At 40.7% G+C, this 17622-nt stretch overlaps 1 protein-coding gene across 5 annotated transcripts in view; it reads right to left on the reverse strand.

The window, feature by feature from the left end:
* anks1ab (ankyrin repeat and sterile alpha motif domain containing 1Ab) overlaps nt 1-17622 on the reverse strand; it is a 42403-nt gene that overhangs the window by 5746 nt on the left and 19035 nt on the right. For 3 of the 5 annotated variants that reach the window (XM_058631649.1, XM_058631647.1, XM_058631651.1), the window contains 10 exons: nt 12652-12750; nt 10670-10816; nt 8008-8115; nt 7315-7485; nt 4612-4749; nt 4332-4403; nt 4158-4241; nt 3888-4025; nt 3082-3258; nt 232-330 (listed from right to left, as the gene is read on the reverse strand). In XM_058631649.1, the coding sequence (XP_058487632.1) occupies nt 232-330; nt 3082-3258; nt 3888-4025; nt 4158-4241; nt 4332-4403; nt 4612-4749; nt 7315-7485; nt 8008-8115; nt 10670-10816; nt 12652-12750 (1233 nt within the window). The remainder of the gene's footprint in view (nt 1-231; nt 331-3081; nt 3259-3887; nt 4026-4157; nt 4242-4331; nt 4404-4611; nt 4750-7314; nt 7486-8007; nt 8116-10669; nt 10817-12651; nt 12751-17622) is intronic. The other 2 variants (XM_058631650.1, XM_058631648.1) reach the window with 1 other exon arrangement.

Consider the following 17622-nt stretch of genomic DNA (forward strand, 5'->3'; position numbering starts at 1 on the left):
TTGAACTAACTGCATCTTAAAAGGTTAAAAGAAATGTAAGATGAAGATGAGACATGGGGAAAGTAAAGGGATGAGGAGAACGTTTATGGCTGAAATATTAAGATCCACAAAAGATCAGGAGGAGAGAGCGCTTGGCAGCACCCTGATAAGGAGGATAAGGAGGAGGGGGAGTGGTGTGTAAGCAGATGTGCGATGATCGAGGGATAAATAGAGGAAAGGAAAGAGAAGGACCTGGACTCCAGGGCTAACAGAGTGCAACGGTAGGAAGGAAGGACGGTGGGTAGTACACGTGTGACAGTGACAGCAGCGGCATTCGAGCAGAGGGGCACCCTGGGAAGGAGGAGGACCAAGAAGACAAGAACAAAGACATGTTAAAAAAAATGAGAGAAGGGAGAGGGACAGAGGCATTTTAAAGTCATTGCACAGACACATTATCTGTGGCAGCAATTGTTTTCACCAGCTCAAAGCGGCCGAGGGTGAATTATTCGGGGAAAATCGTTCTATCTCTTGTGTTGTAATTAACCTTTGCTGATTGTGCATATGTAGCTTAGCAACCTTAGCTATGACAAGTGTTGTGTGAGGCCACTTTGACCTTTGGCAACCAAAATGTAAGCAGTTCATTCATCCCAGTGAACATTGACAGGTTTTTGATATCGCAGCAACCTTGACCTTTGACCCCCAAATCTACCCACTTCATCCTTAAATCCCCAGTGAACGTTTGTGCCAAATTTAGAAAAGGATTACCTCAAGATGTTCTCGAGATATCGTGTTCACTACAAAAGAACATATGGATGAGCGACTGTACCGCGTAATGCCTCCGGCCACGACTGTCGCAGGTGCAGATGCAGAAATACACATAAAGTGTGAGCAGAAGATTAAACTGCATCTTTATCTGCTCGAACATAAGCTTCCTTGTTGCCTGTGTAATATGTTCTGCCCTCGTGTTGTAGAGCTCGAGTCAGGATTTGGACCTGGGGTGAACGCTGAAAGATTACCAGCATTTGCATGTATGTGAACCCACAAGGTGGATTAGCAAGCGGATTATTGATAAAAGAGGTAGTTTCTGGTTTGACCATCGGGGGGCGGCTCCACTGGTTTCCAAAAATGGAAGTCGGTTTGTATGTACAGTGTGATGTCCATTTTATAAATTATGATCCCGTGTACAGTCATAGACTGTGAACATAGTCTATATGATAATATACATCAGCCAATCATGGCCCTCGGTCCGCAGCTTTGGTTTTATAGTGCATTATTTATGGTCCGGGTTGAACTCTGAGCCAAATTACACGTCGTCCCCATTAGCTCATCTGGTAAGGAGTTGCACTTTCTTCCCGGGTTCGAAACTCAGCCTTGACAGCCTTTATCATGTTATTACGATATCTGACTCTGGATGTGATAGAAAGGCGGAATTTTTTAATTTATTCACTGCTACATGGCTAAGATTTGGTTACATTGCCATTTAAAAATGATAATTTTGACAATGAAAACAAAATTATTATACAGTGTATTTGTACATAACTTTGAGTGTTAAAAAGTGACCATTGGCCCCTGGAAATCTTCAATCTGGCCCTTGTTAAAAAAAAGTTTAGACACCCCTGATATACATGGCGTCAGGTGTAGGTGGATTTGATGAGGCTCCGCCCCCCCCTCTTGGTTACTAGTACTGCTCTCTAACACCCAACGTGGCACTGACCAAAATACTCAGCTTAAGACTTCAAAGCAGCAAGTTCACAAATCAGTGGGCGATATCGAGAGGTGGAAACTAATGAATTACATTTACTCGTGTTTCTGTAATTGAGTAGGTTTTTTTGTGTACTTTAAATTTATAATTTTACTTTTACTTAAGTGTTTATTTGGAAGTAGACTTCACTACATTTTAAATCACATCCGTTACTAAATAAATGGCCTGAATTTGAAAAAAAAAAGACGATAAACATAAAAAATAAATTCACACACGGGAAAACTTTGGCAGTGAATGTTGGATAGGTGAATTAGAACTAATTAAGTAGAAAGTTAAAGCATTTGTGACTTTTGACCCATTTAGACTGATACATTATGTGTTTATATGTTTTATTTTGTCAGCACTTTAATTTGAACTTTTACTTTGAGTACATTTTAAACCAGTACTTTCACTTGTACTTAATAATATTTCAGTACTCTTTCCACCTCTGGCGATATCATGATGGGCTGATCAAACGACTGCAACAGTTTTTATTTTGGCTCGCAAAATGAGTTATTGATTAGCCTTTTTGTGTCTACTTGTGCCTGAAATAAAAAAAAAGAAAAAAAGATGATATTTCAATTCAGAGTTCAACAGGTGTAACTCTAAGGTGTGGGCTGGGCTCAGTGAACAGTCAATAAAATGTGGAAACTTTAATGAAGCTGTAATACAGTCCCTATTAAAAAAAAAAAAACTAGAGGATTTGGTGGCATTCGCAAAGCAATAATAAGCAGTGAAACAAATTGCAGCAGATATGTCTCCCCGCATCTCATCTAAAACCTTGACAAGCAGCCACAGTCATTATGCCGCTCTGTGATTACTCCATATATTATTCTCACAGGCAGGTAGTAAAACAAAGTGATTTGTGCCTCTGCATAAGCATGTGGTCCTGGTGCAAGGCAAGCTCCCCGGGCTGTGCAGCTTTCTGTGGTGACAGTGAGCAGTGAGCGTTCATTACATGCAGCCTGAGAGGTCAATGCATTAGGGCGTAGCTCAGGGTAAACGTGAACATCCACGCAACACACTCAATCAGGGGCGAGGAAATCAGCAGATGGGTCCAGCGGGGACGGAGCTCAGAGAAAAGTCCCAGAGGAAATCACACATCTGCCTGTGAGCAGCAAATATAACTTTTCATTCATCATCACATATTGCATATGCACAAAAAAAGAAACTCTCCTCCCCCAGTCAGGAAGATGCATAGAGTTGAGCGGGGAGGCAAGATGAACTGTGTAGCTAAATATTGACTCATCACTTTCTGAATGGGAGTTGCACAGCGCTGTGTTTCTGCTCTCCTCCTGTCCTTACTCACAGAGACACACTGTCACCGTGTGTGTTTTCGTTGTTTGCAGGGTGGTACTCACTGCTGATCTCCGCATGCTGCTCCACGACTGAGACACCGGACGGCTGGCTTTGGTCTCTACGACCTCCGGGACCATCGACGAAGGCGGGACAAAGTGTCTGGCCCTGGACTGCATCGCCATCTGATAGGCCACCTCAAAAGCCTGTCCCAGGGTTAGGATGATCTCATAGGTCTGAGTCTGTTTTGAATGGAAAACAAGAAGAAGTAGAAGAGTGTGTTACTTTTAAAATAAATACAAAACACTTCATTAGAATCACGGAAGCAAACATTTAACCACGTCCTTATATTTCAGCTGGTACCAGTTGCTTTTGATACTTTATGTATTTTACGATGTCAATAATTACAATTTTCATATGAATTATACAAACATTTCTGAGCTTGATTGGATAATTACTTACAATTATCCAGGAAAAGAAAGAAAGAAAGACATCCTCCTCCTGAAGTGACTCTGTTACACAAGCCTTTCTTTTGTCGACCGCTCGGTTAACAAAGTTTCCCTGCAGTTAATTGTGTCTCCACAGCCGTCCATCCATCAGAGACGAAACACTGTAATCAACCTTTACGGAAGCTGAGCTGCAAATGACTACATGATGTGTGCCCGCACATGTAAATGTCATGCATAGCAGGAGTGGAGCTTCAGTTAAACCATTTCATAAGCCAATCAAGGAGATTGTGCCTATCTGACGCACCATGCGGTTTTGACTGCAGGACAGATGTTTGTCTCTACGTCTTTACGTTTATGTAAAGGATTTCCATGACAAGGTTTCACGTTCAGACCAGTGTTTTTGGAAATGAAACATCACTCACCACTTCCACAGTGCTGAAAACATGGCAGAAGTGGTGGCCACTCTTTAGATCCTTCGTTATGTAAGCAAAAGTGCAGAGGTCATCTGGGTCCTGGGCAGCGCATGAGATGTTCCTGATCTCATGCTCTGCGACAATGGCCTGACGGACAAAGGAAGGAAGTGAGTGCTGACCGGAATGTGAGCCGCTAATGGAGGCCGACAGAGTCACTGGGGACGTTTAAGTCAGAGAGAACAATAAAGGCAGAGACACACAAACATACTTTCACTTTACCTTCGTGGCTGCATCAATGAACTTAACTCCTCTGTACGTTATGGACAGGATGACAACTGGACCCTTTCTTGAATCCTTTGATTTCTGGAGTGGACACAATAAAATCAGCACAGTATACTGTATATTAGAACAAGACAGGCCCTTAACACTGCAACGGATAAGGGTAATATTTACCCTAATTTTAGCGCAGGCATCTTGTGTGGATTCAATCCCTCGTAGATCCCTGATTATCATTGATCCTAGGTACTGGGAGAAAGAAATAATACACATCAGGGATATTCTCGTCAAACTTGAAGGACAAACTTGATGTCTTCTCATCTTGCTACACAGCAAATGTACCTACAGGTATAAATACAAGTAACCTGACCTGACATCTGATTCAAGCTAAATATTGAGCAGCACTGTCACCTCCATTTTAAACAGTGTAATGTAAAGTGAGTCAAGAGTGACTTACTGTGGCCTCGTAGCCACAGGAGTCCAGGATGAGTTTCTCAGGCTGGTGATGCCAGGCAGACACCGTGGCATAGGTAGCGGACTGGCTCGGCGGCCGGAGGTTTAGCCGAGAATCTTTGTGTCGCTCACTCTGTCTGTCCTGCAGACGAGTAAAATCATTTGTTGGTGAATGCAAGGAAAAGAACTGAAACATTAACAGTAACACTCTTCTTCCAACTCTTTAAATCGAAATGATTAAAGTTCAACACACGGAGAACACATAGTCAGTGCTGACTGTACTGTTCATGCTCACTTTATCTGGCCATCTGCGAGTGCAGATTTTATTAGGTGAGTTTGTTGTTAAGTGGTTTAAATCAGTTTTTCCTTGTAACCCTGTTAACTCCTGGACTGAAAATTCAAAAACTATGGACTGGTGATCTGTCCACGGTGTGACCCCGCCTTTCACCCTACGTCAGCTAAGATTGGCACCCCGTGACCCTCATGTGGAGGATAAATAGATGGAAGATGGATGGATGGATGATGGAAACCAGAAAGCAGAGAAATAGAGCTTTGCACCCATATACTTGTCATTACGGTAGCCCTAGGGACTTCCACGGAACGACCTGCGCGCCACACGTTTGTGACGTCAGCTTCTCGGCATTGTTTTCCTAAACAGTTGAATAACTGCCAGACATCGAAACTGAAAGTTATCTTGGAGAAAAGGAGCAGAAGCACTCACTTATTGAAAATTTTTTAATGTAATAAATCCAGGAGGCCTGATTATCATGACGGCCATAAGAGGGTACAAATGTTGCATAGTGTTGCTTTACTTCTACAGAACAACAGAGAACTGATTTATAGGATGTGTCAGCTCTCCTCTCTATCGCAGCTTTTACGACTCGGTCACTTCAAGACCTCAAAGAGAGACTTTCCTCAGTATATTTTATGTTGGACCAGAACTGAAAAAGAGTCTTGCTCCAGTCAAGCCAGTGCAGTAAAAGACTTCTGCTGTAAATTAGCATGAAGATAAGTGAAGTCCGCCTGGTCGGCACTTTTTTATTAGTCCTGTGTGTCATCTGCTGATACACACATAAATATTCATGCTGTGGTTTGGACCTTCAGGTCAATGTACACTGTGCTCAGCTATACCATAAATCACTTGTCAGAGTAAAATATAATGATTACAACAATCCACCAACGGTTAGAAATAAACCCTGATAAGTATTGATTGTATATACAGATGCTGGAGTGCAGCTCATACAACGTTTGTCTATTCTCTTTGGCCGCAGTGAATCAGGAAGCAGCCGCCATGCTCGCTTCACTGTTTGTGTGTTTGACCTTCAGCGAAAGGCAAAATGTAATCAGTTCATTTTCTTTGAGACAAAGCAAGACACTCAAGAACCGGATTCATTTCAGTGAAAGACAACTGCATTACATGATTTTATGTTTACCATTTGTCACTTTTGTATTATTTCACTGAGGTTTAAAATCTACTCGTATATCAGTGCTTCTTGTAAAACTTAATTAACTGATAAAATATTGAACATAAATTCAAGGGTTTGATCTGATGTAATGCAAAACTGCACTTTCACTTGAACTGAATGTAGGCTAATTGGCATATATTGTATTTTCTGTCCGAGGTTAGTTAGCTAGGCTAACTAGCTAACTAGGTAGTTGGGCTAAGTAGCTAAACATCTAAAACAGAGGTCTCAAACTCGCAGCCTTAACCTTATATCAAGTTAAAAGTTATTTCTGTATGGTTTTTTTGCAGTCTTGTATAAAGTACCTTTAGTGATACTTGAATAAAAGTAAAAATATCTTACCAGAAAATGACTTTGGTAGAAGTTGAAGTCTATGACATTTACTGTACTTAAGTATCAAAAGTAATTTTCTGATATAAAACGTAAAAGTATTAAAAAAGTGAGGAGTTAGGATTGAGTCATGTAGCTCAGTGGTAGGGCGAGTTATCTTTTAAGTGAAAGGCTGTGGGTTAAATTCCTGGCTCTTTTAGTCTATGTGTGTCGTTGAGCAAGACACTTAACCCCATGTTGCAGTGTGTGAATGGCAAAACTATAGTGTAAAGCAGCTCATCAAGACTAGAAAAGCTCTATATGAATATGGATCATTATCTATTATCACAAATGATGGAATATGATATAATTCTATCCTCACATTGGTCACCACAATTGAATAGTGGCTTTTTTCACTTGACTGGCCCCCTACTGGCCAGATTAGAGGCTCCATGGCACCATGATCATTTGAGTTTGAGACCCCTGGTCAACAAAGTCTCTTGAAGAATGTACTTTTTTATCAGAGGAAAAACTAATAGGTTCCAGAATATCAATGACCTCTTTAAATGTAAATTTAAATGTATTTCATCAAACCAAAGTCATTCCTACAATACAACAAAAGTAATAAAGCTGCAAAAGTACAAAAGATACAGCGAAATCTGGGGATGGTTGACAAAATCATATTGTTTCAAAGGCTGTCTGTATTTCCCAGGTCATTCAACAGTAAATTATTGCCTTGTTATTTCTCCTGTTATGTCTCCTGGCTCTGCCCAATAAATTTGGGCAGAGCCAACTCAACCAGTAAGTTTGTGATGGAGCCAGACAAAAAAAAATGTGATGAGATTCCACAAGACCGTTTTCCATGTTGCCGCTCACTGAAATGTACTAAGCAGAAAGTTTCCCTGAAGTTGTTAAAAGTGAAATGAGGAACTCACGACAGAGCGTGGCCTTTCACTGTAAGACCGCAGAGATACGCTACAGTCCTGGTCCGCTCCTCTCCGCCTCCGGTCTGACTCAGTCAGGGGCAGGAGCATGTCCATGGAGCGACTGGTGTAGGGGTCCATTTGACTGAGGGGGGATGTGGTCTGGGACAGGAGGTCATGGAACTGCCACACACAAAAGGATACAAACACAGTACAGATGAATAATTTGACGGCATTGTCTTCACTGGCTGCTTTCCCTGATACATCCAAGCTTAATCCCACACAAAGAGCTTCTTTCGTGGAGATTTTTTTTTTTTTTATCCCAGATTAATCTGCCTGGTGAATCAGCATCTCACCGTTGTGAGCATCATGCTATTCATTCCAAATTAAAAATCTGCTGCAGAAGGAAAAGGATAAATTTTTGGCATATGAATGCAGAGTGCCATGTGATGCTGTTTAACTTCCATCTTAAGCTCTGTTTGCATGGAACAAATGAATTAATATAAACACAGAATTTATATTTATATATCCGGTATTAAATGTGATTATACTGACACTTTTTTTGTTAAAATCCTATTTGAAACATATTACTGCCTACAAAAGAGAAATAACATGTGAGATCTTTGTAAATTTAATTTGAATGCATACAGTCACAAGGAAGGAAATAGTAGGAGAAAAGTGAAGTGCACTTATTCACAATCTTACCATGATTGGGGACATACGACGGGACTTGCTGGGAGCTTCTTCATAGGGTCTCTCTGCTAAAGATGCAATGATCCTCTTCCTGTGGCCCAGAGCAGTTACCTTAATAACCTGAGGAGCAAAGCATCAGAGCACAGTATGATGCAAACTCTCCTCTGCGCAATATTATATGTATACCAAACACACTGGCACAGAGTTGGTATCATGCAGTCCTCACAGGCAGCCGTCGCCATCCACAAGCCAACAAAAAATGTCAATAATTCAGCTTCAATCTGTTGAACCATAAGTACTTCAGTGTCTTCATCCCAGGTCATTACATAATTCACAATCCACTTAAAAAAATGCCATATACAATGCTTAAATAGCACTGGTTTATAATCAAATTTAAATAAGCAAGTGATTTTTCATTAAAGACTAACAAGAGTGTCCATAGTTGGTGAGAAAAAACAAATAAATGATCTCCAGGAAACACTATTTAAATGTATGCTTAAAATGTGCAGTGTTTCAACACCTGCTACACACTGATCTGTGGTGTCGGTGTCTAAACCTTCCACAAATGCCTTTTCATGTGGCGTGGCTAAAATCCTCAGTGGGAGACACACAGCTCAGTTTTGTGCAGACAAAACTCATTATCTCACTACTGTACATTTGCATAATTGGCTATTAACAGCCGTACTCATCCTGTAAAGGTGGATGTCGAGTGATAAATGTTGAATTTGCAATTACTTTGCCGGTACAAAATATTCCTACAACAGGCTCATGTGCTTCTTTGTATGACGCCTTCAATTATTTATTCCAGTGAGAGGCAGAAGAGGCAACTGGTCTGTGTTCTGGATTACTCATGCCACTTTCATTATTCTCACGCACAGAATCCCAGAGAGACCACGAAGCTTGAGCTGTGTAAAAAAAAAAACCCAAGCTGTTTGAATTGTAATAAAGAGCCTTGGGAATGTAAAGGAATCATAACCAGCTTGTAGATCCTCCTGATGTTTGACACTATTCGCTAAAAGATGCTGAAAAGGATGTAGGAAATGTAATGGGCAGAGTAAGTTCTGCCAAGATGCTCAGAGGCAGCAGTTCTGCTACTCTGCACACTGAAAGTAATGTGCCCTGCACTCACACCCATCTCTCTCTCTCTCTCCCTCTCTCTCTCTCTCTCTCTCTCTGTGCTGCATCGCAGTCTGCTGAACAACATCGCTCAAACACTGCATATACACTACAGTATGTTTGGCTGCTGCTCTCCTGCAGCTGCTGATGCTACTGCAGCTGAAGCTGCTTCCGCCTCATTTGCATTACACACATGCACACATGGATATGTAGGTGAAGATATGAAAATGGTAAACATCCATTTTTTTTGAATGTATAGCACAGCAAAGACTCTTTATAAAAGAACGGCCAGAATGTAGTCTTTCGGTTTAAAAACTAATTTCTCACTTGATTTATTATGTCAGTAAACATTATCCTGATAGTCCTACTAGTCTAAATCACTAGTTTCTAGCTCGTCTTTAGTAGAATATGAGTTAAATAGAGGCAATATACAAGTGGACACCACTGCGATTCAGTATGTTTACATGCACAGTTTAATTGAGCTAAGGCCGTAGTCAGACTAAGACAGGCAATCAGACAACTTGTCGAGTCTGAGTTTACTTTAATTGTAAAGTATGTCTAACTCCGCCTCCGTAGGTGGCGCTGTATCTTTATATCTGTAAACTAGTGTGTATTGAATCAATTCCCTGTTGACGAAAAACAAGCAGTGCTGTGGTTCTAAAGCCTAAATCTCGTCTCTCCGTCAGTCCAGGAGTGGGTCTTCTCCATAGCTTTTGCTCTTGCTGACACTATTGTGTTGTTTGTTCTTTTTCTGGCAGCAATACTGCAGTTTATAGATTAGGGAGGAAATTTTGGTACATGCACAAAAGTAACACATGCAGGAGTAATCAGACTATGAACATCGCATTATCCAGGTATGTTAATCCGAATAAGACTAGCTCAATTTTAGTCGGACTAACGTGTTAACGTGACATTAAGAAAACAGAATTATTGTCTTAGTCCGACTAGCATGTAAACACACTGATTGACAGCTGCTATTGTCCATAGGTGCCTGCTGCAGGTGATGTCAGTGAATTTACTGTTTCAGAATCTAGCTTCACACTGGACACATTCTTAAAATGGGGTTATTTTGCAACCTGAAGACTACATCCACAGTCAATGTTCCACACACATAAATACAAAAAATAACATGAAGGAAATTCATGATGATGAGGTAAAAACCTGTACAGGCTTACATCAAAACCACACCATGAACATACAATCAATCAAAAAAAATGCAGAAAAGCCAGAGTAATGACTGTTCCTATAGAAGTCAAGTAAATCTGTTAGTGCCCATGTATTACATTACATTACATTACATGTCATTTAGCAGACGCTTTTATCCAAAGCGACTTACAATGGAATCAAGTACAATTAGCCAGGGGTGGAATCGAACTTGCGACCATGATGTCTTTGGTACACAAGGTAGGGTCTTAACCACTGAGCCACTCCACCCCGTAAGCCACTCCACCCCGTATGTATCTGAGCAATAATCGTCCCATACATCATCGGAAAGAGCCCAGAATAATAAGATAATAACAATGGTTTTAGATCAATAATGCAAGCCATTTCTTCTTACATTGATGATCTCCAGCTCCCACAGGTTCTTCACACACTCTAGTGTGCGGTAGCCACTTGAAAGGAAGTTGGGCAGGTATTCATGCAAGCCAAGGCCGTCCAGCCACGAGGCGAGAGACGTGCTGCCATCACAGCCCAGTGCTTTTACCTGCAGAGTGGAAAATAACCACGTATTTGTACAAAGAAAATAACTTCAAGTAGGAACAAACAGTGTACGCTATTCTCTTTTTCTAATTGTAGCTATAGAGCTACAGTACATGTGTAAAAGTGTGAGGTCACCACAAGCTCTGCTGTTGACTTTGTTAATGCAAAAGTATGGTTTTTAGTCTGTTTCACACATCTGTGTTCAGTAACTTAATCTTGTACAACATAATGCTCAAACATGTCATATCAGCATTAGATAGTAGGACAAACACAGGGTTCCACTCCAGGTATAACAGAGCTGTGCTCCTGTTATTGTTCAAGTGTCAGAGGAAGTCACACTAAATACTTGACTCAGCCTGTAGAAGTAGTTACTTTGCACATATATTTTCTGTATTTTGAAAACTTAAAAGATAGGCAAATGATCCGCTGTGGTGACTCCTAAAGGGTGAGGCCGAAAGAAGATGATGAAGAAGAAAAGGTCATGATAGCAGTGTGAAAACCCCCCAAAAACAACAGTACATCACTAAACCTGGGCGTTTAGCCAAACCAGTCTGTACATTGCTATTAAATTTGAGTACTATTGGAAATGGAAATTCATTACAGATATTTTAAGTCGATAAATAAATTCTGTGATTCCTGACCTTTTCTTGTGAAACCATCAGGTTCATTGGTTTATTGTCAATTTTAGAAATGTTAGCATGCTAACTGGCGAATGCAGTGTTTCACAGTCCTGGCCCTGCATGGTTTAGAGGTTAACCCGCTCCAACACACCTGCGTCAAATGGTCAGCTCGTCATCAAGTAACGACCCATTCATTTGAATCAGGTGTGATGGAGCGGGGAAACATGCAGGAGAGTAGGTCCCTGAGGACAAGGATTGGGAAACGATAGGCTCAAGCAAAACATTATAACTATTTAACAACATCATTTCCCCTTACAATAAAAATTAAATACAGTTGATAGACACTACATCGTCATTGTGTGTGATTGTGAGTATGACATATGTCATATATTTCATAATTTACATGTACAGTCCATGAACCTGCTCCACCTTTGACCCCTCTGTGATCTGAGGGATGGACTTTCCAACACATTACCAAGTCTGGAAACTGCAATTTGTGTCCTTGAATCTCACTTTTGTCCATGTGGAAATGTTATATTTACAGAATCAGTTATTATCCCAATATAGTGTAATGTCCTTGTGACTTAATATAACAGCATGTGGTGTCAAAAAAAAAAAAGGATTTTTCTATTTACTGTTTGTGCAGAAGTTAGCTACTTTAGCTCTGATGCACTCTATATGAACTTGTGATGTTTGCACTCACTGGCCCCTTATTTTGGAGCAACTACAAGTTAATGCAAATATCTAATCAACCAATTACATGGCAGCAACTCTGTGCATTCAGGCATGTAGGCACAATCTGCTGAAGTTCAAACTGAGCATGAGAATGTGGAAGAAAAGTAATTGAAGTGACTTTGAATTTGGCGTGGTATTTCAGGAACTGCTGACCTGTGGGAGTTTTAACACACAACTATATCTAGGCGTTACAGAGAAGAAAAGAGGAAATATCCAGTGAGTGGCAGTTCTCTGGGTGAAAATGCGTTGTGGATGCCAGAGGTCAGAGGAGATGATGGCAGGTAATAAGTTTGAACACACAATGAACCTAGAAACAGGAGGAGGAGCTACGGCAACAGAAGACCACACCTTTGATTTGTTATACGTAATATACTTAAGAAAGTGAGTGTATGTTTTATCTATGACTATACCAAATGTTTTTGGCTTATCAAACAAACGACTTTCTCCAACACACTGTCTTTGTGTTACTTTGCATCTTCAGTACCTTTGGCAAACTGCGTGCTGCGTGGAGGATCTTCTTTCTGTGTCCTGGGTCAGTGATCCCAACGTCTCGGAGGTCTTGGTCCTCCATCACGTTACTCCCCTGCGTGTGCACAGACACAGGAGACAAGTGCAAATAAACACATTCACACACACAGCCACACCCAAACACACATGTATGTGCAAACGTAATCACACTCACACACACACATACATACACACACACACAGCCATGTAGAGATATACAATATGGACACAGAACAATGCAACAGAGGACAATAATGAAGTTATTTAGTAATGATGCACCAGTTCTGACAATATTTGGCTGACACTGATATCAGTTTGTCTTTGAATAAATCACAAATTCAATCATACAATAACTTGCAATACTTCGATTTAGGGTTCTTTGAGTTCAGATAGCCAAGATAATCGTCAGTGCCTGTATTTAATGCCATCTAATTTGCCGTTACAGGCAGATGACCGTCAACAAGGTTAAATATCACCTGATAACGACGTAGTACCGCAGCTAAATCGGTGCATCCCTATAGTTTTTAATTCACACTCGCACAAACAGTATTTGCAAAACACACTCAACGGACACGCGTAACAACGTAAAAGGATACAAGTACGACACATTCTACATTGTTACGTCCAGTTTGCATAAAACACATAAAACACATGACATGCACCCGCACACACCCCCACAGATATCTGACACATGCAGTAACAGCAGAGTGGGAGGACAATGAAGTCAAATGAATTGTGTCTGCCAAGAGTAATCAATCTGATGTGGTGTGACGCCATGTGAACAAAGCCTTGATAACTGCAGCAGCATCTACACACGACCCCTCTGCTTCTGTGTTCCACCGGAGGAAACCGCAACACTCCGAGAAGGAACTGAAATTTCTCAACTTAGGAAACAGAAACAAAGCACACTAATCGATTCCCTCCTCCTGTAATCGTGACTGATGAGCAGATTCTTGTCTGTTTCATGTTCACAGCTCCCGTCTTTGACGTCTCATTCCAATTTAACGGTGGTAATAAAGACATGCGGAGAACCTTGAAAATGTAGAGCTAAGCGTTTTTCCCCCCCTCGGTGGACTGCTGCAGATTAATTCTTTTTGGCCAAGATGGTTAAAATGCTCGGCTGTCTTCAGTCAGTCTGCTCTCACTGGACTGGCTTCAGAGCGCGATGCAGCAGAATTCACAGGCCTGTGTCAGGGTGAGGGTGAGATTGCTGATTGCTAGAATAAAGGTCAAATTAAAGCTGCGGTCTCATATGAGGCAGGCCCAAAAGAGATTCTTCATTTTTATTAAAACAGTTTGAAGTTTTTACGTATGCACTGGGAGCCCTTGTAAAGTTACTATTTCATGCTGCATTTAAAACATGTGACAGAAATGCATGGTTCAGTTCTTAAATAGCTTATGAGCTATGGAAGTTTGATTTAATCTGAAATGACTTGCTGATGCAGCCATGGCATAAGTCCTTTATCTCATTTAATGCACTCACTTAATGCAACAGTGAATTGCATTTGCTGCGTTAGGAAAATCGAATTTTGTTATCTCACATAACAGTCATCTGACAAAAAAAAGAAGAAAAAGAAATATACTACACGTATTTCAAGTGCTACAGTATGTACTTTCTGTTCCAAATGTAAGATATAACATCTAAAAAAAAAGGGGGGAAAAAGGGGGGTCTGTAGAATCGGATGCAATATTAATGCAGGAGAGATGTAACTGTATGATGGATCAGTTCTGAGATGTTGCTTGACAATTTGGCTCATGGCCACACTAGTTTGGTTATCAGAGCAGCAAAGCCCGACGCTAAATAAAAAAGCAAATGATGATAAAATGAAATGTGCGGGCATGAAGACCAGTGTAATGAAAGCCATGGGCGCCCCCAAATGTGGCAGAATGACAGAAGCTCAAAACGATTATCATCGTGTAGAAATGGTGAGAATGGGCTCACAGCTGCGCATAATTTATGATCCCTCAAAAGCTGCATCTCAGAGCAATCATCGCATGCAGAGAGAGTCTTGCCAACTCATGTGAGTGCCTGCTCTCTTGCTCTTATAGGCGGGACGGAGGAAACTTTCCAAGCTGCACTGTAGATCTTCCGCTGTGACAGGACAGCAGTGGTGTGCAGGTACAGTATGGCCTGTGTGCACCATATTTCTGCCTCTGCAGAATTAGATTGTGGAGGGTTTATAGATGTGGCTACATATTACTATGTCCCTTGTATTGCACTTGACTATGAATTTGGAAAAAAAATGCGATGCGATGCATTGTACCTCCTGTCTGTTTGTTGTCGATAGTGAAACTGTGGTTTTTGGCTGAGCTTTCATTGTAATTGCTTTAACGACTTGCTCGCTAACTTCTGGCTTTATTTCTTTATTTACCAACAAACAGCATGCATTACCTTATGAGCAGCAAAGACCACCTATTTGAGTTCTGTCTCCTGATTGGATAAAGTGTTGTAGCACGGCTCGACTCTACTCGGTTTGGTATCACGCACGTCGTTTTCCATAACTATAGTACATCCTCACAGACGAGCAAAGCAGTTAGAATCAGTTAATTGCAAAGATTAGTTCAGTACCTCCTGCATGACCAGAGCACAGACTCCATCTGACACGGTCACTGAACTAAAATACGATTGAACGGGTTGTGATTCGGCTCACGATCGCTGGCAAAGTCAGTGCTGTTGCTAAATACACCAGACTTCTCTGTTAAATATTGAGATTTTAGACATTTCCTTGCTAAATGGTGGTGATTAACGCATGTTTTCAGGTTTTTTTTTAAGTCTATTTAACTGATCCACAGTTCAGCATTGATTCCTGTGTCGGACGTTGTGCTCATGACTCTTCCAGTGACGACAGTCTCTGCCAATCAGTGGCAGTGGCAAAAAATTATGTTAAATGAGATGTGTCTAACATGTCAACATGTGTATATTTTTGTCCATGTGTGTGTGTGTGTTTCTACGTTTTTACGTGAGTGACAGGGAGAGAGAAAAGAGACAACAGGCGCTGAGTGAATCAAAGCTCTACTCTGGCCGCTCTAACATTAAATAGGATTTAACTGTTGCGAAAAAATAAATCATATGGTGATCAGTCTTACTATTGTGGCAGTGGCTACACATAAATTAACATATGGGTGGTGATTAACTGCAGTGGCTTGTAGGATGTCAGCTGAGGAGTTAGCTGTCTCTAATGCATCCTGGTGCTCATGCATCCTCTGGAATGTGGCCTCAAACCACCTCCAAATGTGTTTTATTTATTTTTTTTGTGATCAGATCTGAGGACAAATTCACGATAGATTAGGAGGATTAACAGGACATTTCCCAGTTTTTGGCAAAACAGTTTTAGGGATCAATAAAGTACATTGCATGTCTATGTATCAGACCCCTGATCCATTCACTGTGGACCTAAGTTAATACCAGGTCTGAATGGGGACTGACACCCATGATGTCTCTAAGAACAAATTCTGGATCAGCTGACGGTATAATAAGAAAGTATCGCTCTACACAACAGGTTTTAAGCAATGTCTTTTCAAACTTTGGTTAAATGTAAATGGGTTAACATTTGGTTTTATAACATTAATATTATTCAAACACTGAGCCTGAATATACCGCCCTCTACTGATCTTTGCAGTGGATCCAACAACTAATGTCTAATGTTCAAGTTCGAGTCAGATTGATCACATGTGCAGTGAGTCTGGTGGAATCCAAAAGGGCACAGTATTAAACATTCACAATGTCTGCCTGACTACTCTGACCTTTCCCTTGTTTGTAACCTCCACATCCTTGTAAATATCCGTGGGTAATTTGCCTTGTGAAGCTAATGATTTATCTCCTTGATCCATCAAGTCCAGCTGACACATTAGCCGCAGCATGAGAATGAACATCAAAATGTCTAATGACCCATAGTCGTCATCACACTGCCGCATGCAAACGTTGTACAACAAACAAGCACACACACACATATAATGTGTATGCCTCTGGGGGGAGAGGTTTTTTTTTAACTGTATTATTAGATTATGTGGCTTTAGTTTTGCACGCATAAAACAAAACATGTTATAGTTCACATTCTTAATGAACACTTATCAGCTGTGTCTCGATTGGACGTGTGGCCCTCAGAGGCTGAACCGTGATGAGACTGAGCTTTGGTCTGGATCTGGATCATATTACTGCTTAGCAATTGATCTGCTAAACTGCAAATATGAGTACAAAATTAAGTTGTACTAATTTTTCCATCTTTATCATTAGCTAGTTTATTAAACTGAAGCCTGGTACTTACAATTAAAACTGTGTTCTCTGGATATTTTCGTCTTCTCTCAAAACATTTGCCTCCTCTGTTGGGTCAGGAACAAAACACCCACTGGATAATTCTTTGCTGTGGGTTTGAAATTTACATTGCAAGCCCTGTTTGTACCAGCCAGTGAAGTGGGATGGCAGACCCTAAATTGAGACACAGCTTGAGAAAGCACCTAAAATAAACTCTGGCAGTTAGTGTCTCTCTGAATGCCCACACAATTAATGCATAAGAGAACCTGTCCTTGTGTTGATGGTAAAACTGGATTGCTGCAGACAACTCACCACTTTTATGTGATCAATTTTAACACCATTCTGGTTCTATTTTCAAATGAATTCTCAATTTTAGTTCAGATCTTGTTGTTTATATCTTAGTTTTTGAAGGCAATGATTAACTTTTTTCTTTTCTGTGTTGTTGCCTTCTATGACCTTCTCACTTATTTAAAAACAGTATTCTTTAACTGTCACCTCAAAATATAGAGTGGAACATTTTTGTCTTACATTACGTGCAATATGGCAATGAGTACAAAGTTAACATCTGCTGTTCTGACAATATATGGTGTTATATAGTGTTACAGTGCTCCTTTAAGCTTAGGGTCACCTTTTAAGCAAACGCAAATCAGGCTTTTATGTGCACACTGCATCATAGTGGGAGTGATCACATGCCCC

Source organism: Solea solea, chromosome 6 (genome assembly GCF_958295425.1).
Source record: "Solea solea chromosome 6, fSolSol10.1, whole genome shotgun sequence".
NCBI classification, from domain to species: Eukaryota; Metazoa; Chordata; class Actinopteri; order Pleuronectiformes; family Soleidae; genus Solea; species Solea solea.